Source organism: Sceloporus occidentalis, unplaced genomic scaffold (genome assembly GCF_023333645.1).
Source record: "Sceloporus occidentalis isolate IW3139 unplaced genomic scaffold, rSceOcc1.0.p SCAF_3, whole genome shotgun sequence".
In the NCBI taxonomy this organism is placed as follows: Eukaryota; Metazoa; Chordata; class Lepidosauria; order Squamata; family Phrynosomatidae; genus Sceloporus; species Sceloporus occidentalis.
The window spans coordinates 224959167-224979296 of NW_028316983.1; the positions used below are offsets into that span (position 1 = coordinate 224959167).

The window sequence follows — 20130 nt, forward strand, 5'->3', positions numbered from 1 at the left end:
TCGTTACCAAAATACATAGATGCTCAAGTCCCATTAATAAAGTGGTATAGTAAAATGGTGTCCCTTATACAAAATGGCAAAAGCAAGGGATACATTTTGGAATTTATACTTTTTTAAAATATTTTTCAGCTATGGTTGGTTGAATCTGTGGATAAAAAAATCATGGATATGGAGGGCTAGCTGTATTGTATTACTGACAGAGAGGACAAGATAGTGGCTTGCCTATGGACACTTAATGATCTTATCTGCACAGTTACTTCTCAGTTCTCCACCTCATATCCATTGCACAACATTAGCATAAGGAGAATATAAATCCTATGAACCCGAGGAAGCAGACTCAATTCTATGAAAGCTCATGCTACTAACTTCTCTCTTTCCCAAAGGGCTCTTCAGACAGGCCATTAAGGCCAGCCTGGGGGCAGAGTTGGGGTTCACGCCCACATGACACACATCCTGACTCTGCTCCCCAGGACGCCATGATACTGCGTGCCACTCTGCATGGCACACAGCATCATGGTGCTCCTCTGGTGAGGCAGTGCTGAAGAAGCACCATATAGCTGTGGCGCCATGGCTATCACAACATTTCCATGGAGCAAAAAGGATCCACTGTTTGTGATTCCTTTTGGCCCCCTGGAAAGGCCAGATCGGGGCCATGGCATGCAGAGGTGGCATCGTGCCATCCCTTAGGGGCTGTCTGTACAGCCCTTTAGTCTAAAGGTGCTACAAGACCCCTTTGCATATAAAACATCTCTTCGCATTTTCCAGTAATACAAAACTGAAGATCAAGTTCACTTACCTCTATAAAGCCTGTTGAATTCAGGTGTGTCAAATGGCTTACTGAGGTGACTGAAGGTTGGTTTGGCTAATCCACTTCAGAAAGAAAAGGGGTAAAATCAATACTATGGCCTTCAGGTGGGAGCCAACATGATGTAGTGGTTTGAGTGTTGGACTAGGACTCCAGGAGGCCAGGGTTTTGATTCCCATTTTGTCATGGAAGTCCATTAGGTGACCTTGGGCAAATCATGCTCTTAACCTCAGAAGAAGGAAATGGTATGCCTCCGCTGAACATACCTTGCCTAGAAAATCCCATGACAGACCTTTGCATCTCCTTAAGTTGGAAATGACTTGAAGAAGGTACTCAATAATAACAATACAATGGTGTTCAGGGGTTTATTGTAAGAAATCATAGGCCTGGTCAGACTCATGCTTGTGCAGTACACATAGGTCACTAATGTGATTCTGCCCATTGTCTCCAAATGTCAGGTACATGTCATATACTGAAACAACAGGAGATGAAAGTGCCCCAACAAATGTATAGCCGTTTCTCATTGCGGCAGAGGCTTTCTTTTGTCCCAGCCCATGTAAAATATTGGGAAGAAAAAACAGTCCCATACCTTTTATTGTCACATCATGGTGTATAGACAGGAAAAGTTATGTACTTGAGTTATCAGACCGTTGGCCCCATTCAGGGTGAAAGGGAATGGAACTATCATTGAATTGTGGAATCACATGAAATATAAATGAAACTGTAACCGTAAACAATTTGGACCCTGACTCTATTGCTAACCCTAATGGTGATCCTCAGTTTATTCAATTACTTGCTGAAGTTGCAAAATATCCAACTCATTCAATAAAATAGGAATGTAATTCTTCACTACATTTCTTCTCAAAGATAGCAATGAATAATTTGTTTAATTTTCTTCCTGCAGTGAGAAAGCATTCGAAAACCACACAGATTCTTGTCAGTTCAGGATTCTTCTCATCAAGGTTTCATCATGCTCAAACAGCATTTTTTTTAAAAAAAAAAAACATTGTTTGAATATTTTTAAATATTCTTTCCATGCCTGCAATGTAAATATTCTTATTCTGCTGCTTGATGGTTAATCTAGTGAGCTACTCTTTTGGAAACCAAAAGCAAGCATAGGAAAATTACACACAGCTTAGAGACCTTGCTTTGGTTGGGGGTGGGATCAAGCAGATTAGGAACAGCAAGTAGTAGGCAGGTGATGATGGATTAATATATTCTCCTGCTATTCCTGCAAATGCCTTTCCAAGAACTCAGTTTAACTTTTCACAGTAGCTATAAACATGAGTCTGAGAAAGTCCTATGTGTCTCCAGACATGTAGTTCTGCCCTTTGAAAATTGCCTGAACAATGTTATACAGATTCTTTTAAAATCAAATATTCATTATACACTGCTTTTGTAGATTTTTGATAAGAAATTAATAAGTAAATATGATACGCAATGTCAATGAGGAACAAACAAAATGTTGGAAGCATAATGCTTTAAAATACAATTAACTGGATTCTTGATTACAGAAACTCTGCATTCTATTATGTCCCTAATTAAAGGAAGCCTAGTATGGCAATTTCCATTAGCATTTTCCACCTACATCTTACTAGTGTAAAGTTTCCTTCCCTACATTTTCTGTCACCACAAAATAAAAAAGAATAGACTAGAAAGACATGGGCAAATGACTAAGAGAACAGGATTATGCTTATTTTATTTACATTCTATAACAGCTATCAACAATATTTTAAAGCCAAAACTACACATAAGCTCCTTCTTATATCAATATCTTTGGAGTGTTGTACTTAAATTTAAGCAGACTCTTTTTCATTCACATTTCTGAGGAAACATGTAGCATGTAAGATTTGGAAATATAAAATAATGTATTTTTTTTAAGTCAATTTAAATAATCATACTTATTTGGGATTTGGGAGAAGATTTCAGTCACCCATTTTTCCAGAGTATCCAGAGTCTCTAATAAGATTTAAAAGGAAAGAGAGCAATTAGGAAATCATGCCTTATCCCTGGACAAAATAAATATAACAGTACTAAAGATAATTTTTAAATGAAAAGTTTGTGTCTCTGTGTATATATTCAAATTAGATCCCATCCTTTCTTATAAGAACTCTGGGCAGCTAACAAGCTCACACAAACAAGAAAAATATAAATATATCAATAAGTTACAAATCTAAAATTGAAGATGGCATATGTCTAAAATTGCAGATCACCGGAACCATGTAAACCCACTGGTTGACCTCAGGCAAGTCACACTCTGTCAGCCTCAGAGGATGGCAATGGCAAATTTCCTCTGAAGAAACTTGCTAAGGAAGCCCCATGATCATCATAAGCAGGAAATGACTTGAAGGCACACAACGAACAAAACAAACAAGCAGCTTCATTTATATACCACTTCATATTGAACTAGCAGTGTCTAAGCAGTTTACAACTGTACGCAAATTGCCCCCAAGAAGCTGGGTACTCATTTTAGCGACTTCAGAAGGATGCTAGCCTGAGTGAAGCTTGAGCCCTGGCTAGTAATAAACTCACAACTTTATGGTTTGGAGTGAGTGGCTGCAGTACAGGCATTTAATCATGCACCACCAGGGCGCAACAACAAGAACAACAAAACTATAATATACAAATATCTACCAAAATGCAATAAAGGTTTTACAAAGAAGGAGCAAAGATATTAAATGTTACTTATTTCCTATATGAATGTACAAGTATTCATATGTAACTGATACCTAGAAGACAAAAATATGTCAGGTAACTCACTCTCTCAGGGAAGGGATTCCATATGGTAGTGTTGTAGGTACTATATGCTGGTACACGTGTGAATTATGTGCAGTATTTCTATACTGTAGTGTGAGTGGTCCAAACTAGTCTGATGTTTTGAAAAAATTTATCAGCTTGTGAGCTATGTCTGCGTCATCTTGTGTCAAATTTAGATCTCTGTGTTATGATTTCTGTAATGTGCTCTACATGGGGCTACCCTTGTATCATGTTTGGACGCTTCACCTAGTACTAAATATGGCAGCCAGATTGGTCACCGGCTCTTCTAGGTTTGACCATATAACACCAATCTTAAAAGATCTGCACTGGCTGACAATTTGCTTCTGGGCACAATACAAGGTGTTGGTTATTACCTGTAAAGCCCTACATGGCTTGGGTCCAATTACTTATGGGAATGCATCTCCCTATATAATCCGCCCCACACTCTCAGAACGATGGGGAAAAATTTGTTGGAATTAAAAACAACTAGACTAGTTTCAACTTCCCAAAGAGCTTTTAGCAAAGCTGCTCCTAGACTATGGAATAGTCTCCCAGAACAGACCCGTCTCACTACCTCCTTGGAGACTTTCAGGAGGGAAGACGGAGCTCTTCTGGCTAGCATACCCACTCGATTTTGTATAAGACATATAGGTCCACCTCCTTGAATAGGACTGCAATATCTTTATTCCACAGTCACTTTTGATATCCTGTTTTTAATTGTTAATTTTTAATGTATTTTTATTGATATGCTTGTATTTGTATTTTATACTAGGTTGTAATCCCGCCTCGATCCACCTGGGAGAGGTGGGAAAATATAAATAAAATTTTTATTATTTATTTATTATTTTTATGTCTAAATGTTCAGCTGGCTGCACAGGTCTGCACATTTCTGTGCATATCACATGCTGCAGTACCTGTACACATCACATTTTGCAATAGCTGATCATTATAATTATCTGAACAAGTGTTGTAAACTTGTTGCTATTATAAAAATCCATTTTCTCCTTTTTCTATTTCAATGTCTCTAGGGAGGGAGTGGAACCACCATTGTATGTTCTGGACGGAGAGGATGACACGGAGCCTGGAGGGATATAAAAGACCCTGTTCACACTGGCCTCTTTTCTTGGAATTGGTCCCATCCTCCTGCCCTGTGAGTCAGTGCAGATTTTGTCTGATCATCCTTGAGGCCAGGTAGGAGGGGTTTTGTTTTGTTTTGGTTTTTTTGGTTTTTTGTCTGGTTACTTGATGTACAATGCTACAAAAAATAGCCAAGAAGGGTTTTTTGTTTGTTTGTTTTTCTATTTTGCACTGGTGACCTGTGGGACAGATAGGAAGAACTGGCTAATGTGTACCTGTGGCTAATGTGGAGCAAGGGGAATTGTTTGGGTGAAGGATTGATTTCTGGACTTGTACTGGGCTAAGATTCTGGAATGGCCCCTTTGACTAGTCCTGACCATATCTCCCTTTAAAGCTTGGTGTTTGAGGGGATTGGGACAGGGCAAATCTTCTGGGCTGCAAGGTTATCTGCTTTTGTCTTACTAGGTGTCAAGGCACTGGCATCTCACCTATTTTGGGGAAGACTATATTTAGCATTCTGATTTAATATACACATATATAGTTGAATGGTATATACCTGGAGGCTCTCCTTTTGCACCAGAAACCTGGAAAATCATGGTAGCCCCACAGACTCAACCATAGATTTTGTACTAGCAGACGATCCACTTCTGAATTCTGTAAATAGTTAATGAAGTGTGGTCCAATTTCATAATCTATCACTTGTGTCTGGCCACTGTTTTTGAACTGGGTGCATGAAGCAAATGGATTTTCATAAAAGCAATAAGTTTAGACTACTTGTTGACAAATAGATAATTATAATTATCAGCTGTTGCAGAATGTGACATGTTCAGCTATTGCAGCATGTGATATGTGCAGAAATGTGCAGCCAGCTGAGTGTGGACACAACACAGAGAGATCCAGTTATGACACAAGATGACTCAGACATAGTTCACAAGCTGATGAAACTTTACTAAAACTGTGAAAAGCTGAGCTATGTTGCTTCATTAAACCAGTATACATTATCTTTGACACATTTAAGTGACAGTGCAACTGAATCTTCCAGGGTTGCCTTTGGCCTTTCCCTTGCACTGGCACTGAATAAAATAAAATAGAATCATGTACTTCATGTACACAAAGAAATTTCAGGTCAAATGACACCTAATAAATATCTGTCTAATCAGTTACTTAATATTATGATGAAAGAGAGAGACACAACCTTTTGGCAGATCTTTAAAATGTGAAGATGTTTCCCAGATGGGCTGATACTGACACTCTGTATAGCTTATGGGACACTGCTGGCTATTCTTTTGATATTATTTGGACTGTGTGTGACCTGCAGCACTATTGAAACCCTGGAGGAAGCAGAGGAGGAACACTTTAGAGGCTGCTTATAAGGAAGTCCAAACAGGAAGTGGTAGGAGATTTGAAGGTCATATTCAATGTTTCACAGCCTTCTCCAAATACAAAAAGGATAGCTAGCTGGAGGCAGTTCCATGAAGAATTCCTGGACGCTGAGAACATTCAATTCTTTATGTTCCCAGTTGTACTAACAATATGCTATGCCCATATACACATGTTGGTTATATTCAAGAATTTTAATGACTAACTTTAGGTTGTGAGGTGCATGTGAAATATGGTACTGCAGTCCTGCTCTCCCCTCCATTCCCCCAGACATACAATATGCAATTTAGCTACCTGGATGTTTAGGGCTAAATTTAGTGTTCTGATTTAATACACACATACATGTGCTCTCCATGTGCACCAGAACCCTGGAAAATCAGGGCTCAAAATTGTGTGGTGAGTCAGACATACATAACAGGAAGCTCTCTGCTTCAGCTGTCTTGCTTTTTAAATGAGCAAAGTAGGATCAGGATGGACCAGGGTAACATAATCCCTTTCTCACATGTTATTCTGTCCCTAAAAGAGACCGCCTGAATAAGGCTACGGATATTTCAAAGCATGATAATACCATGTCAATACTCTTGGAATCAGAAACAGAAGTTCAGGTATATACAAGATCCTGTAAAAGACATTTGAATATGGCTATTCGAAGCTTAAATGTCCATGCTATTCATTAGTCAATGACTGCAGTATCAAGGGATTGCTTGCATCTGGAAAACAGTCCCATGAAGTTTACATTCAGCTTGTCCACTGTCATCCCAAATGCTTGGCAGTGAAACAATATGCCTTCCAAACTGATGTAGAATGAAGTGCTCTTGGGATGTGCCTCACCCCTTGTCAAGTATGACTATGCCCTTTCTTGCATAAGTGCAAGAAGCACACTTTTCAGCTACATTCACAGTGCCATTTATGGTCCCACTAAATTGCATCTAATGATGATTCATCTAGATTCAGGCCTAGTGACACTGTTTTACAATCTTGCACCATCAAAATGATTATGGCCCGTTACAGACGGGCTCTGGAGGCGCCCCCATCACGTGCTGGGGGTTGGCCGGGGACCTAGTGTCCACACCAGCCTCACCCCAGCACGTGACGGGGGCGTAATAATGGCGGCGCCCTATACACACAGGTGCCGCCATTATTACGTTCCAGACGCATAGCGTCCATACGTCGCGTGGTGCTTATGATGTCACGAGTGCGCCATTGGTGCCTCGCGGTGTCATAACTGCACCGTGGGAAGAAGTGCCATTTTGGGGGTTCTTTTTTGCTCTGCGCGGGAGCCGCGCTGTTTGGCTGCTGCAGCTCCCTCATGGAGCAACCAGCAGTGCCGGCAGACCGCCGCTTTTAGGCGGTCTGTAACACACCTATCTCATAGCTCTGAAATTGGACCAACAGCAGTTACTTTCTGTATCTTATCCTGGGAGCTAATCTGCCAAGTGGTGTCATGGTACTGGGTCATACAACATTGCTAATTTGCCAACATTCTTTAGAAGAATTCACATAATATGATATCAATCATATTAACTCATAATTAATTACTTGTGTTTCAGCAAAGGGCGATATTTATACCTCTTGACTGGACAACAAGATTCATGTAGTGGGCTGAATAGTAACGTTTCCTGAAATCCTGCAGCCTTGCGTATGTGTCAATGTTTTTCTTTTTTGGTATATGTTTAAGTGTTTCTGCATTACCTGTAAAAAAATTAGTAAGAAGATGTTTACTTTTTGGCCACAAAACCAGTGCACAGTATTTGTTTCTAAAGCATGTGGGCTATTTCTTAATTGTTTTTCAGAGATTAAATATGATGGTATATTCTTTAAAACATAAATTAGTCCAATGTCAACTGAATATTATTCAACAATCAAAGAGAAAATCCACTCAGGAAATTGGTCCAGCTGAAATAGATTGATAATGGCCACTTCCAGGGGTGATATTGTATGAACATAGGAAGCTACCTTAGGAAATAAAATTATTGGTTCATTCGGCTTAGTATCATCAGCCAAGGTGAGTAGATAACTATATGAATGGTGGTGGATGTTATTGTCTGTGCACTTCATTGATGTGAAGTGGGCTTCTAATGAAGTAGACTTAGGGCCAAAACAGATGTCCCAAAATGCCAGATTGGGGCTGCCATGGAGCTGCATGCCACAGAGCCACAGCAACTTCACACCACACCCCCAACCTGGCATTTTCTTGGCACAAAAAGAAGCAGCAGAAGGAGCCTTTGTTGCCATGGTGGCAGTTTTTCAGAGCTCCAGTGGCATGTGGCATCTAAATGCTGTGCTGTTGGAGTGCTGGAAAATTGCCACTGTGTGGGCAGTGGGGCAGCTTCACAGCATGTTCTTGGCATCTTGGGGGCATGCGTCATGTGTAAACCACACCTCCAAGCCACTGGGAACATGCCCTATTTTGCCGATTTGTTTAGCCCCTTAGTCTACAAAAGCTTATACTATCTCGGTCTCAAAGGTGCTACAATATACCTTTACATACTGATCCAGACCAATGTGGCTAGGTCTTTGAATTCACTGGCAAAAGGTCTCTGGGATTTTCAGAAGGGCTGCCAGAATGAAAACTGGAGATAATCCCTGCACCTTTGATATTTGTCTGTAAAAAGGTATTTAGTATGTGTGGCTTGTCATGCAACCAAATAACAAGGCATGCCTGCTGAAAGGCTGTATCACTTCAGATTTCTAGAACATACCAATTCCCATTGTATCACATCAGTTACACATATAAATACTAAAAGGAAGCTGAAGGCTGGCTAATGGGAATATATCTATCAGATCTATTGCACTATTTTGACCTAGCTTATGCAATGGAAACCTGCTTAAATGAAGTGGAAAGTGTAAGTCTCTTGCAGATATATCTACTAGATTACCAGTTCTTCAGCCAGAAGGGCAAAGAAGAGCTATAGCTGTAATCCATAAGGATTCTGTTTGACTGAACAGATCATGTTGCAGCTTAATGCACATCAAGACCTACTTCTACTTGGAATGAAAGATCACTAGAAATCATTTTCCTTTATCCTAGATATTTATTCAAGGGAATGGAATGAATAGTGACACCCTCTTGCTTCTTCTGGATCTCTCAGGTCCCTTCAGAACATCTCTTTTGTGTGAGACATAAAGGTAAGATGTATTGACAGTTCTAGTTCTTTTTGTAAGGAAGAATCTAGGAAGTGGTGCTAGGGTGCATGGGGTACAGCATGGCTTTGGAGGTTCCTGGTGTGTGTGTGTTCAGTTTTGTTTCCTGCATTTTTTATTACTTACATGAAAATCAATATCCCCCCTCAGTAAGAAAACACTCAATGATGTGCTCCTGCCAAAGTAGTCTACTAATAGTCTACCAAAACATTTACCATTTAATCCACTATTTTTGGACTTGGGCCATGTTGGGCCAAATCTTGGACAAAGAATAAGTTAACTTTATAAAAGGAAGTTAACCTGAGGGTATGTGGACATACCCAGAATAAAGAACATTTGGATGTTCAAACACTCTCAAATACTGAATGCAACACCACCAAGCAACTTTGGTTCTGCAGACTTCACTACACTTGTATCCCAAGCATATCAGTCTGACTTTCAGAATATTATACTTACCCCAAAAGAATTTCCCTATAGGATGTCCTGGTTTTGCAAGGCTTCCAATCAACACTTCCCTTCTGTTTGCATCAGAGGGCCTTGCTATTTGATATTCTGTTGTTTTTTAAAAAAAATATGGTAAGCAGCAGATGTTAGACATACCATTTCTATGATAAAATTATTCAGAAAAGAAAGACAACACAATACCCAGCAATGAAACAAGTGCCCTATGTCATTTGGCATGAACAATGAAAGTCACAGAGTTGGAAAACCAATAGCTGTTGCATAAATTAGAGGGTTTCACAGTGCTTCTGTGAAAGGAAATATCTCGAAGAAATCAACTTGTCAATTAACAGTGGTAGAGGAAGCATCACAACAAGTTGGAGCATATAGGTTTCTGGAGATTAACTTCCTCTTCCTCAAGGGCCTTGTTACCATGGTGCCATGGGACAAATGTGGTGGGTTGAGAGAGGTGAGGCTTTTGCTCACAAAGGACCTTCTGGATGACATACACCCTCCTAGCAGAGTGCAATAGATTTATTTTTATGATCTGATCACAAGTATCTATGTTCTATACTCTGCTGACTATTGGCACAAGTAGGGACTGGGATTCCACAAATGAATTTGTGTCCTGCCATGAGGATAGGCTTAGCTATTTATCAAAACTGCCATTTAATCTTACTGGCACACAATGTTGTATATGAATGAAAAGAATGGATCTATTGCTTTGGAATTGATGCATTGATATTGAGCTTCAAGCATTTTCTTTCTGCCTCCCACTTGTTCTAATAATTCCAATAATTCCCTTTCATAACATATAAGAGTAGCTGCCCCTTCAAAGCAGTACAATATTTAAATGAGTGTGATTGTCACTTTCCTGTGCTCTTCGTGGTATTAGCTTTGATTGCATAGTTCCAAAGTCCAAGATTTCCTTGCAACCCAGAATGTCATTGATTCTTTGTCCCCTCACATGCAGTGAAGCTCCAAAATCCAGATTTATTATAAATACGTAGAAATAATAATAATAAAAAAGCTTGGAAAAGTTGTTTGTTTGGAATATGGCTCCCAGAATTCCCTGAGCAGCAGTGGGAATTTAGGAGATAGATTTTTTTAAAAGTAACTTTTTAAAGCTCTAAAACACATTAGAAAAATGAAGTATAATTTCCTTCTCCACATTTTATCTTCACATTAATGCACAGAATGCACACCAGAAAGTAATCATATCGCTACATTTTATATGACTTATAGTTGAACTGAAGATACATTTACACAGCTTTAGGTCCCACTGAATTGAATAGGATTTGTTTCCCAAAGATATTCTTAGAAGTGCAGTCATATCAATAATTACCTAGTTTGGTATGCTTTGGGAGTTCATAAAATTACACTCTCCAAATTTATTGACCACAGTCCAAAGTTCAATACATTGAAGGCCCCTGATTTCAAAAGGCTTAAGTATACTTAACTCTTTGGATTTTAGCCATTGTATCTAAATATTGCTTTTGTAAAGTTGTTATATAAAAGATAGGTCATCCAAATTTCACAACAGGAATGCTACAAAGAACCTTGGTGAGGTAGTTTTCCCAAGAACTACAAGAATATCAATAATGGTTAAAAAAAAATCAAAACCATTTGTTTTACCACTATCTACAGCTTCAACTTCCCGTTGAATTGCATCTTTAATCATCAGAGGATGAATGAAAAACTGTGCCCATCTAGAAGAAAAACAGAATAATAACAGAGCAGGTCTTTGTATTATTATTATTATTATTACTAATACTATTATTCTTTAACCTGCGTTGAAAAGCTGCAAATGTCTTCGCAAAGGAAACAGAAAGAAGTGGACATTAAAAAAAATGAAAGAGAGATAGAGGAAACTGATAGTCATAATCACACCTCATACAGAAGAGTATTGATATGTGTGGCTCATTGTGCTGATGGTTCTTCAACTAGTTATTTAGTCAACCCCATCCCCCAACTACTTGGTTTTGTGTTGCTAGAATACCTGTCGAGGGCTTCTTTAAAATATTTCTTTTGGATATCAAATTGGAAGATCGTACGTTCTGTGTCCGTTGAAGCATTGTCTGAGCCCCCATGCTTCTTGAGGAATGTATCAAATCCATTTTCATCTGGGTACTTTTGGCTACCCATGAATACCACTGAAAGAAAATGACAATAATGGTGTAACCACCTGGAAAGGCTCTTGTAAATACTACACTGCAAGGAATGTCATAATGTGTCAAATGATACCTGGGGGATGTGGGGGAGGTAAAGAGGATGCAACATCATCACTGTTATGAAATAATGTAATGACTCATATTGTTGCTTTTCAAAAGTGTAACAAGTAATTTCTATTTGTTACTTTCAAAATATTTATGCGGGAGTCATTTGGGGGAGTTTTTGCCATTTGAGGGCATTTTCCTACATGTTTATGTAGCTAAAGTAAATAAAAAAAGTGACATGTTATATTTTACATTTAAGGTCACAAAAAGGAGCCATGTGTCATTTTAGGAAAGACATGAGTATAATAGCTAGCACATTTTGAAAATGACGTTTCATGCTATGCAGTAACATACATTCCATGTGTTTTGATTTGTCAGAGACAGCCCTGACCAATCCTCTGCCATCCCATTTTTTCAGCTCCTTTTAAAATGCCCCAGTTGCTCTCTCCTCTCACTTTTCACTTTTGTCTTCAGCTTACTTCTTACTTCAAGTTCAAAGTTCAAATGTAGTTTCTACTTAATTAACTCATGAAGAGGAAAGAATCAAAGAGGGTGGAATATTGCCCTTCCCATTAGGCTTGTCTCTTCTTCCTCATTAACAACTGTTGATGTCTTAACCACATAGGCGTTATGTAGCCACATGTGTCCCAGGTTTCACCTGTGAAATTTTGGTGTGTATAGGAGAACTGAACACTGTTCACCAGCACTGACATTTGCCTCGGTTGTACTAACATTAACATTTGCTTTGATCTTCTAGCTATGGCCATCTTTGTTATAGGATCAACCCAGGGCATTGTGGGAGATATAAAACATGGGTGTCTCTATTTATAACTCACCAGTTAGTCATTTTAAATGTTCATCTCATTGAGTTTGAAATGACTTCATTGACTTTGAAAGCTATATTGGGTATTAAAAACTATAAAAGAAAATACAGGGGGGAAACCCAACATAATCATGTTTTTGATTCTAGAAATCTGCATTCCAAATGAATACATGAGACACCATTTTGTCTCTGATTTAATAAGAATGAAAAAGAAAGAGAAGCTGTCACATACTATGTTCCAAAAAATGAGCCAGTCCAGGTAAATCATCCGGGTCACAGAAACTGCCAATGCAAACAACAAGGGCAGCTGCAGACTGCAATAAAACACAAGGAGAGGGGAAGGGAGAGAAGAAGAGAATGGGCATTACATCACAGGCAAAATATCACAGCATTTCCCCCAGTATTAAAGAATTCTATTTCCATTACTATGCTGCCCCATTCCATCCCAAATCTCCTGCAAAGAGAAAAACAGATCAAGATGTTATTATGTGTGTGGATGTGTCTTCAAGCCGCCTGTTGAATTATGGCGACCCCAAGAATTTCATAGGGTTTTCTTAGGTAATGACTACTTAGAACAGGTTTTGTCAGTTCTTTTCTCTGAAATATAACCTATGACATACCTCACTATTAAATTTTCCTTGCAGTCACACTGAAACCTGGTGTAACATAGGCATCAAGAATCCCGAGCCTCTCGATTTCATATTATAAAAAGAAAACGTGCCACGTTCCACTCAAGATTCTATATAGAAATATCCACATGGAGTGTTATATGTTGATTGTGCCATACAACCCTCGTTTTGAATAGTAATGTTGTACAGTGAGCCACATCATGAGAAGGCATAACTCACTCGAAAAGACAATAATGCTTGGAAAGGTTGAGAGAAACAGAAAGAGAGGAAGATGGCATGTCAGATGGCTAGACTCAATAAGACTTAAGCAGAACAGTGGTAGATGGGGGGGTCTTAGAGATGTCTCAATCACAGGGTCACCAGGAGTTCTGGCCAACTTGAGGGCAATTAACAACAAAAACCAATGAGCCCACTAGCCATTTGTGGATTGGAGCTCTTGCAGATCGCCCCACACCATATTAGCCAAAGGCAGTGTGCACCCACAGGTGCACTGATGCAGGTACATGTATGTTGCCATCCATTGACTAATATGGGCTTGAGATCCCACAGTTTTTCCCATCCACTACAGACAAGAAGGGCCCCACTGTACAACCAGATGCAACAGATTATGTAAACTGAATGCACATCTGCATGCACAGTGGAATGCCATGCCAAGTGTTTCTACAAAGCATTTATGCAAGTGTAAGGCACAAACAGATTCTGGCCGATGATGATGATGATGGTGATGATTAACCTTTATTTATAAAGCACTGTAAATTTACACAGCGCTGTACATACAATCTTTTTAATTGGACGGTTCCCTGCCCTCGGGCTTACAATCTAGAAAGACACGACACAAAAGGAGAAGGGAGTGGTGGTGGGGAAGGGGATGAGGGCCAGCAGTTCTTCTCTACCTCCGAGGCCTGGATCAGGGGAGATGGACTGGAGGGAGGGCTTGGCTTTTTAATGGGTGGTTAATCTTCTTCCAGGGAAGCCTGTTGGAGCTAGCCTGCCTCTCTAAGTAGGATAATACATATAAAATACATAACAATACAGGAAATGATTCAATAAAACAGGCAACAAAAGAACATCAAATAGCAAGTGACAATTATGCTATGCCTGGGAACGCTTCTCGGAACAGGATGGTCTTCAACTCCGTTTTGAAGCTGGTTAAAGAAGTGATGGTTCTTGCTTGCGGGGGAAGAAGGTTCCAGGGGTGAGGGGAAGCGAGTGAAAAGGGGCAAATCCGAGATGGGGCAAAGGAAATCCTGGGCTGGGACAGCAGACCTTGAGTACCAGAACGGAGGGCCCTGGTGGGAAGGTGAGGAGAAAGAAGGTCTGATAAGTAAGGAGGGGCCAGCCCATGGAGGGCTTTAAACGTCGACAGCAGGAGCTTGTACTGAATGCGGAAAGGGAGGGGGAGCCAGTGATGGGATGCCAACACAGGAAAGAAGTGGTCAGAGCCGTGGGCGGAAGTGATAATGCATGCAGCTGAATGCTGGACAGAAATTAAAGGACGGAGGTGAGAAAGAGGAAGCCCAGCCAGGAGGACTTTACGGAAATCAAGTTGTGAGACCACTAGGGCATGGACCAGGATCTTGGCAGAAGAGATGGAAAGATATGGTTGGATTTTGGCAATATTGTACAAAAAGAATCTACAAGCCTTGGCTGTGGTCTGGATCTGAGGGATACACAACAGAGAAGAATCAAAGATAAAACCAAGACTGCGGGCTTGCTGGACTGGTTGAATAGAAATGTTGTCCACAGAGACAGAAAAGGAGTGTTGAAGGGTGGACTTAGATCAGGGGGTTGGACTCAAAGGTAGATGAACTAAAACACAACAGCAAGAAAAGGTCTGCCTACTTTTCTCCAGGGCCCCTTTCATCTACATAGTTATAGTACTTTGGTAGTATTTAAGTACTGTGGCTGGGGATTATAGAATCTTGAGATGTATAGTTTGGTGAGGAATTAGAATTCTCTGGGTGACATTTCTAAATAGTCCTCCCTGTTTCTAAATAGTCAGAGGAGATCCTGGTCCAGATAGGATTCTTACTTGTGGGAGAGATTTGTGCACGCTGTACTGCTTTTCACTCATACTGGAAGCATGGGAGTTGGGCTAATTTACACAGCTTTATGAATTCTTTTCATAAAGTAGCATGTCTAAACACTCTTATGGATTGGACCTTTTCTACATTTTTCAGGAAAAACTACTAGGATCCTTATCATACTGTTTGTGATGTGAATAACGTTTAGTTCAGCAAGGCTATGAATACATCCTAAAGCCTCTGCACAGAATCCATGTAATTGTTTTATGTAAAAGTTCTGCTGATTTTGTCTCTGATATTCCTTTACATTGTTCAGCACTGCCTTTTTTAAAGTTCAGAACTGCCTTGGAAAGATTTTATCTCAAAGAGCAGAACAGTGAAATGAAATCAAACAAATAATGATTAGAAGCCACAGTGCTCTGAGCTAATTCGGATGTTATATTGTTTGGATAACATGCCCATAAAATATAAAGTGTGGATGCAATAAACACAATCTTACAGATGTGTGCGTTATACAGGTACACTTTTCAGCAAGCTGTGATTGATTGTGATTCTTTGCCTGGTGTAACCTGAGGTACAGCTAGGCATGCTACTTTAGACAGCCATATTTATTACTTCAGTTGAAACCAACATTTTTCCATGTAACTTTCCATTCCATGAGTGACAAATCCTTGTGTGTGCATGATACATTAAAAAATACAAACAAAAAATTACACACACAACATTTTGATGTGAAACAGAGAATATATATTTGAAAGAAAATCAATAAAATGAACATTTGTAAGCATGCATATGCCCAGTTAGCCACTCATTGTCCATATACATATATAAACATCACTGGAGTAGAGTTCTCCAGATACCATTGACAGCCAGAATGACAAATGAATGGCTCCTAGAGCAAATCAATCCTGAACTCTCATTAGATGTGAAGATGATTACACTGAGACTGTCATACTTTGGATATAACATGAGACAACATGATTAATAATGCTTGGTAAAGTGGAAGGCAGTAAGAAAAGAGAAAAAACACACTGCAGGTAGATTTATTCAACCAAGGAAGCCGTGGCCCAGAGTTTGCAAGACCTGGGCTCTTGGACATCCCTCATTCATAGGGTTGTCATAGGCTGAAGTCAGCTTGACAGAAAATAAAAGCAGTAGCAACAAAAATAACAATATATGGACAAATGAAGAGCACTTCTTACAGGTTTGTTCTAGATCCCAGAAAGATGCAGTTAATCACACACACACAAAGGTAAGATGCTGTGGCAAACAGTATCAACCCTTGTGGGTCACAGGACACTCATGCTAGTTAAATACTGATGCCAGGCCATTTTGACTGCTGTCCACATCATGCTCCACCCTCTGAATGGTTCCTGGGTAGGAAATGGGCTACAGGACACCTAGTTTTATCCCTGAAATCCAGCTCTAGCCCCACCACTGGTTGCACTTTACAGATTAGCATATGAATGAAATGACCATTGATTTAGATTAGCCCAATAGTTTTCCCATCTGCCTAACATACCTGCTTTTCTGTACTCCCCATCTTATTTTCATCTTCTTGTTTCACTAGTTCTTCATATATATCACGGCCCTCATGTTCCTTTGTCATTCTCTGATGATTGTGAACATCACCATCTTCAACAATTTCTCCACCAAAATCATCAACAGTTTTATCACTACCAACTTCTCCCCCTCCAGATTTGTTTCCAAATTGTATGTTCTCATCTTTTCCCTCATCTTCTTCAATGCTGCTATCTTTATCTGCAATATGGTTTTCTCCATCATCTGTTTCATTTCCAGAAGACATTCGATCGGATTCCTCATCTGATGAAGAATTGCACTCATCTATAGTCAAGTCAGAGATCAAGAGTGCATTCAAGCCATTTTTTAATTTAATGAACCTATGGGGGAAAAAAAGAAAGTCACATTTTTATATCCCTTTTTTCTATATGCAGTTCAGATGTGTATTAGTTTTTTTTTTTTAGCAATACCTGTCATTGCTTTATCAAAGAATCTTAAGCACTGTAGTTTGGTGAGATTCTGTATTAATGTTATTGAACACTGCCACAGATGTTTTCCAGATCTCTATGAAGAGGGAATACCTATTAAACCAGCTAACACTGTAATATGTAAATAAGATTTGCTTCATAGAACAGTGGATTTGGTTAATCGATGGGTTAATGTTATCCTTTTCAGTTCATGCACAATCATGAGAATTATCTTTTCTGCCTGTACATTTTCAGGCTGTAACCTAAAGTGGTTGTTGCTCATTAAATGTAAAACCTGCATTGCTACCCAACCTTTTTCTCTACCCACTCCCCTAAACTTCAGCAAAACAGAAGATCCCTGTTTTGCTATTGTTGTGGGCCTTCAAGTCATTTCTCACTTACGGTGACCCTAAGGTAAAGTTATTATGGCATTTCCTTGGCAAAACTGGTTCAAAGGGGATTTGCCATTGCCTTCCTCTGAGGCTGAGAGAGTCTTGCTCAGGATCTGTGGCTGAGTGAGGATTTGAATCCTCGCTTGTAGAACCATAGTCCAGGGTTCAAAACATTACACCATGCTGGCTCTCTACCTCTACCTAACTACTCTAAAGACACCAGATCCCATCTGATTTTGGAAGCAAAGCATGGTCAGCTCTGGTTAATACTTAGATGGAAGACTGCCAATGAATACCAGGTGCTGTAGGCTATATTTCAGAAGGAGTTGGCAAAATAACCTCTTGAGTATTTCTTGCCTAAGAAAATCATATGAAATTCACAAGGTTGCCATAAATTGACAGACAACCTAAAGGCATGCACACACACATCTTTACCTCCTTATAATAGGATCATGAAGATATGTGTTTACAAGAAGTAATAATCTCTTTCTCTCATTCCAGAAATTAACCACAAGTAGCCATGTTATGCTTTGGACTGGGTTGAATATACCCTATATAAATGGCTCGCCCTGTATTCTTAGCTTCTGGGCGTACAATCCAATTCCTTTGGTATTTATGGTTGCTTCCCTCCCCTTTGTTTTTATCCTTTGTTTACCGGTATTGTTTGTGGTCACTAGGGGACTTTACAATGTCTGGGTCCCCCACATTTTTCTTGGTTCGGTGTTTTCTCCCATCTTCCTCTTCTTCTTCCTCCAATGGCTGGACTCTGTGACATCTCTGTCCTCTGTGCTGTCCTGGACGGATGACTGGACAGTTTTCTGTTCCTGTGGTGCGTGTCTGCCTAGACATTATAATAGCCCCCAGTTATTTGCAAGGGCTAGTTAGTTGGCCGACTCTAGATCTTCTTACCTAGTCACTATCTTACTGTGTACTAAACTTCATCCTTTCCAAACCAAAGTCAGCCTCTTTTCCTGACTATGCAATCCATCCATGGTTTCCACTGGCTAAATAGATTCTTTAGAGATAGCATCTGTTTATGACATAGATAAAGGAGCAAACCATGATTCCACGAGGGGCAGCCAGAGAAAGAGAAACAAGAAACCCATGAAAGGACACAAGGCTTAATTCATTTATCTTTGCATTTCATTCTCTAGCCTTTCTGTCTTGCCTTTCAGTTGGAAAAGCTCTCAAGGCACTTGCAAATGAATTCAAAACAATAAAAATGCTGATAACATTTAAAAAAAAACAACAGCAAAAAATAGTGCAAGCAATAAAATAGCTTAAAATAATTGAAGGAAGATTACAAGTTTGAGTTTGATGGTACATCATAAAACAATCAAGATTTGAATGAATAGCATAAGCTTTGTGTGGTATACAACAGATAACACTGAAAAAAGCAGGTAGTCATGTCTGATCATTCTCTAGTTTGGTGGCCTTTTTAGAAAAATCTCATTTCTTTGTAGCTACATACCCAAGTTAAAAAGGTAGGCCCAAAACACACTGCAGAGGTAATTCAGTTTGAGACAGTTTTAACTGCCCTGGCACAGCGCTAAGGAATCCTGGGAATTTTAGTTTATTGTGGTACCAGAACTCTCTGACAGACAAGGCTAAATGTTCCCAGAATTCCCTAGCATTGAGCCAGGTCAGTTAGATCAGTCTCAAACTGGATTATTTCTGTGGTGTGTTTTGGACCATAGATGAAAAACTCATGATGATGATATTCATTGGTGAGCAGGTTCATATGAGATCAAGTGGTTCTTCAGACATGCTGTCAGATGCTTTCAGCATTAGAATGTGTCCTAATGGAGCCCTGAATAAAACTGGGAACAATAATACTTTATTTTCAAGCCAGTTTAGCCCCTGACAGACAATATATACTATATGAGCTCTGCTCTCATAGTTTTCCTATAATTTCTTCAAGTGCCAAGATACAGACTTAACACTTACTTCCACAATTCTGTCAACCTGAACAATTAACATTTTGCCATATCACATGATATGTACTGTTTTACTAGTTTATTTATTTAATGTACAATTTATACTTAATTTATAGACCACCTTTCTCTCATTATGGGAACCAAGGCAACTTAAAATATAAGTTAAGATATATCTAAAATAATATATTATATAAAAGTTTAAAGAAGCTAAAAAGCATTAATCTGAAACCCAATTAAAATACTGAAAAGATCCAGAACACCAACTGAAGGTCCTTCTGCCACCACCAATTAAAAGCTAAATGCTTGTTTAAATAAAAAAGGCCTGTGCCAATGAAAAGAGAGCAGAGACCGGGCCATCTTAGCCTCTCATGGGCTGCATCTGCACTGCAGAAGTAATCCAGTTTGACGCCACTTTAACTGCCATGTCTCAGTGCTATGGAATTCTAGGAATTGTACTTTTGTGAGACATTCAGGCTTCTCTATTAGAGATGCCTGGTGCCATAACAAACTACAGTTC

General features: G+C 39.4%; 1 protein-coding gene across 1 annotated transcript in view; it reads right to left on the bottom strand.

The window, feature by feature from the left end:
• Positions 1 to 18525, bottom strand: part of LOC149317570 (nardilysin-like) — a 71753-nt gene extending 53228 nt beyond the window's left edge. The window contains exons 1-9 of the mRNA XM_089518934.1: positions 18332 to 18525; positions 16819 to 17197; positions 12876 to 12957; positions 11604 to 11757; positions 11240 to 11313; positions 9620 to 9715; positions 7589 to 7711; positions 2707 to 2764; positions 797 to 870 (exon numbers count right to left, since the gene is read on the bottom strand). Of these exons, the coding sequence (XP_089375060.1) occupies positions 797 to 870; positions 2707 to 2764; positions 7589 to 7711; positions 9620 to 9715; positions 11240 to 11313; positions 11604 to 11757; positions 12876 to 12957; positions 16819 to 17197; positions 18332 to 18525 (1234 nt within the window). The remainder of the gene's footprint in view (positions 1 to 796; positions 871 to 2706; positions 2765 to 7588; positions 7712 to 9619; positions 9716 to 11239; positions 11314 to 11603; positions 11758 to 12875; positions 12958 to 16818; positions 17198 to 18331) is intronic.
• Between the last annotated feature and the right edge of the window lie 1605 nt (positions 18526 to 20130).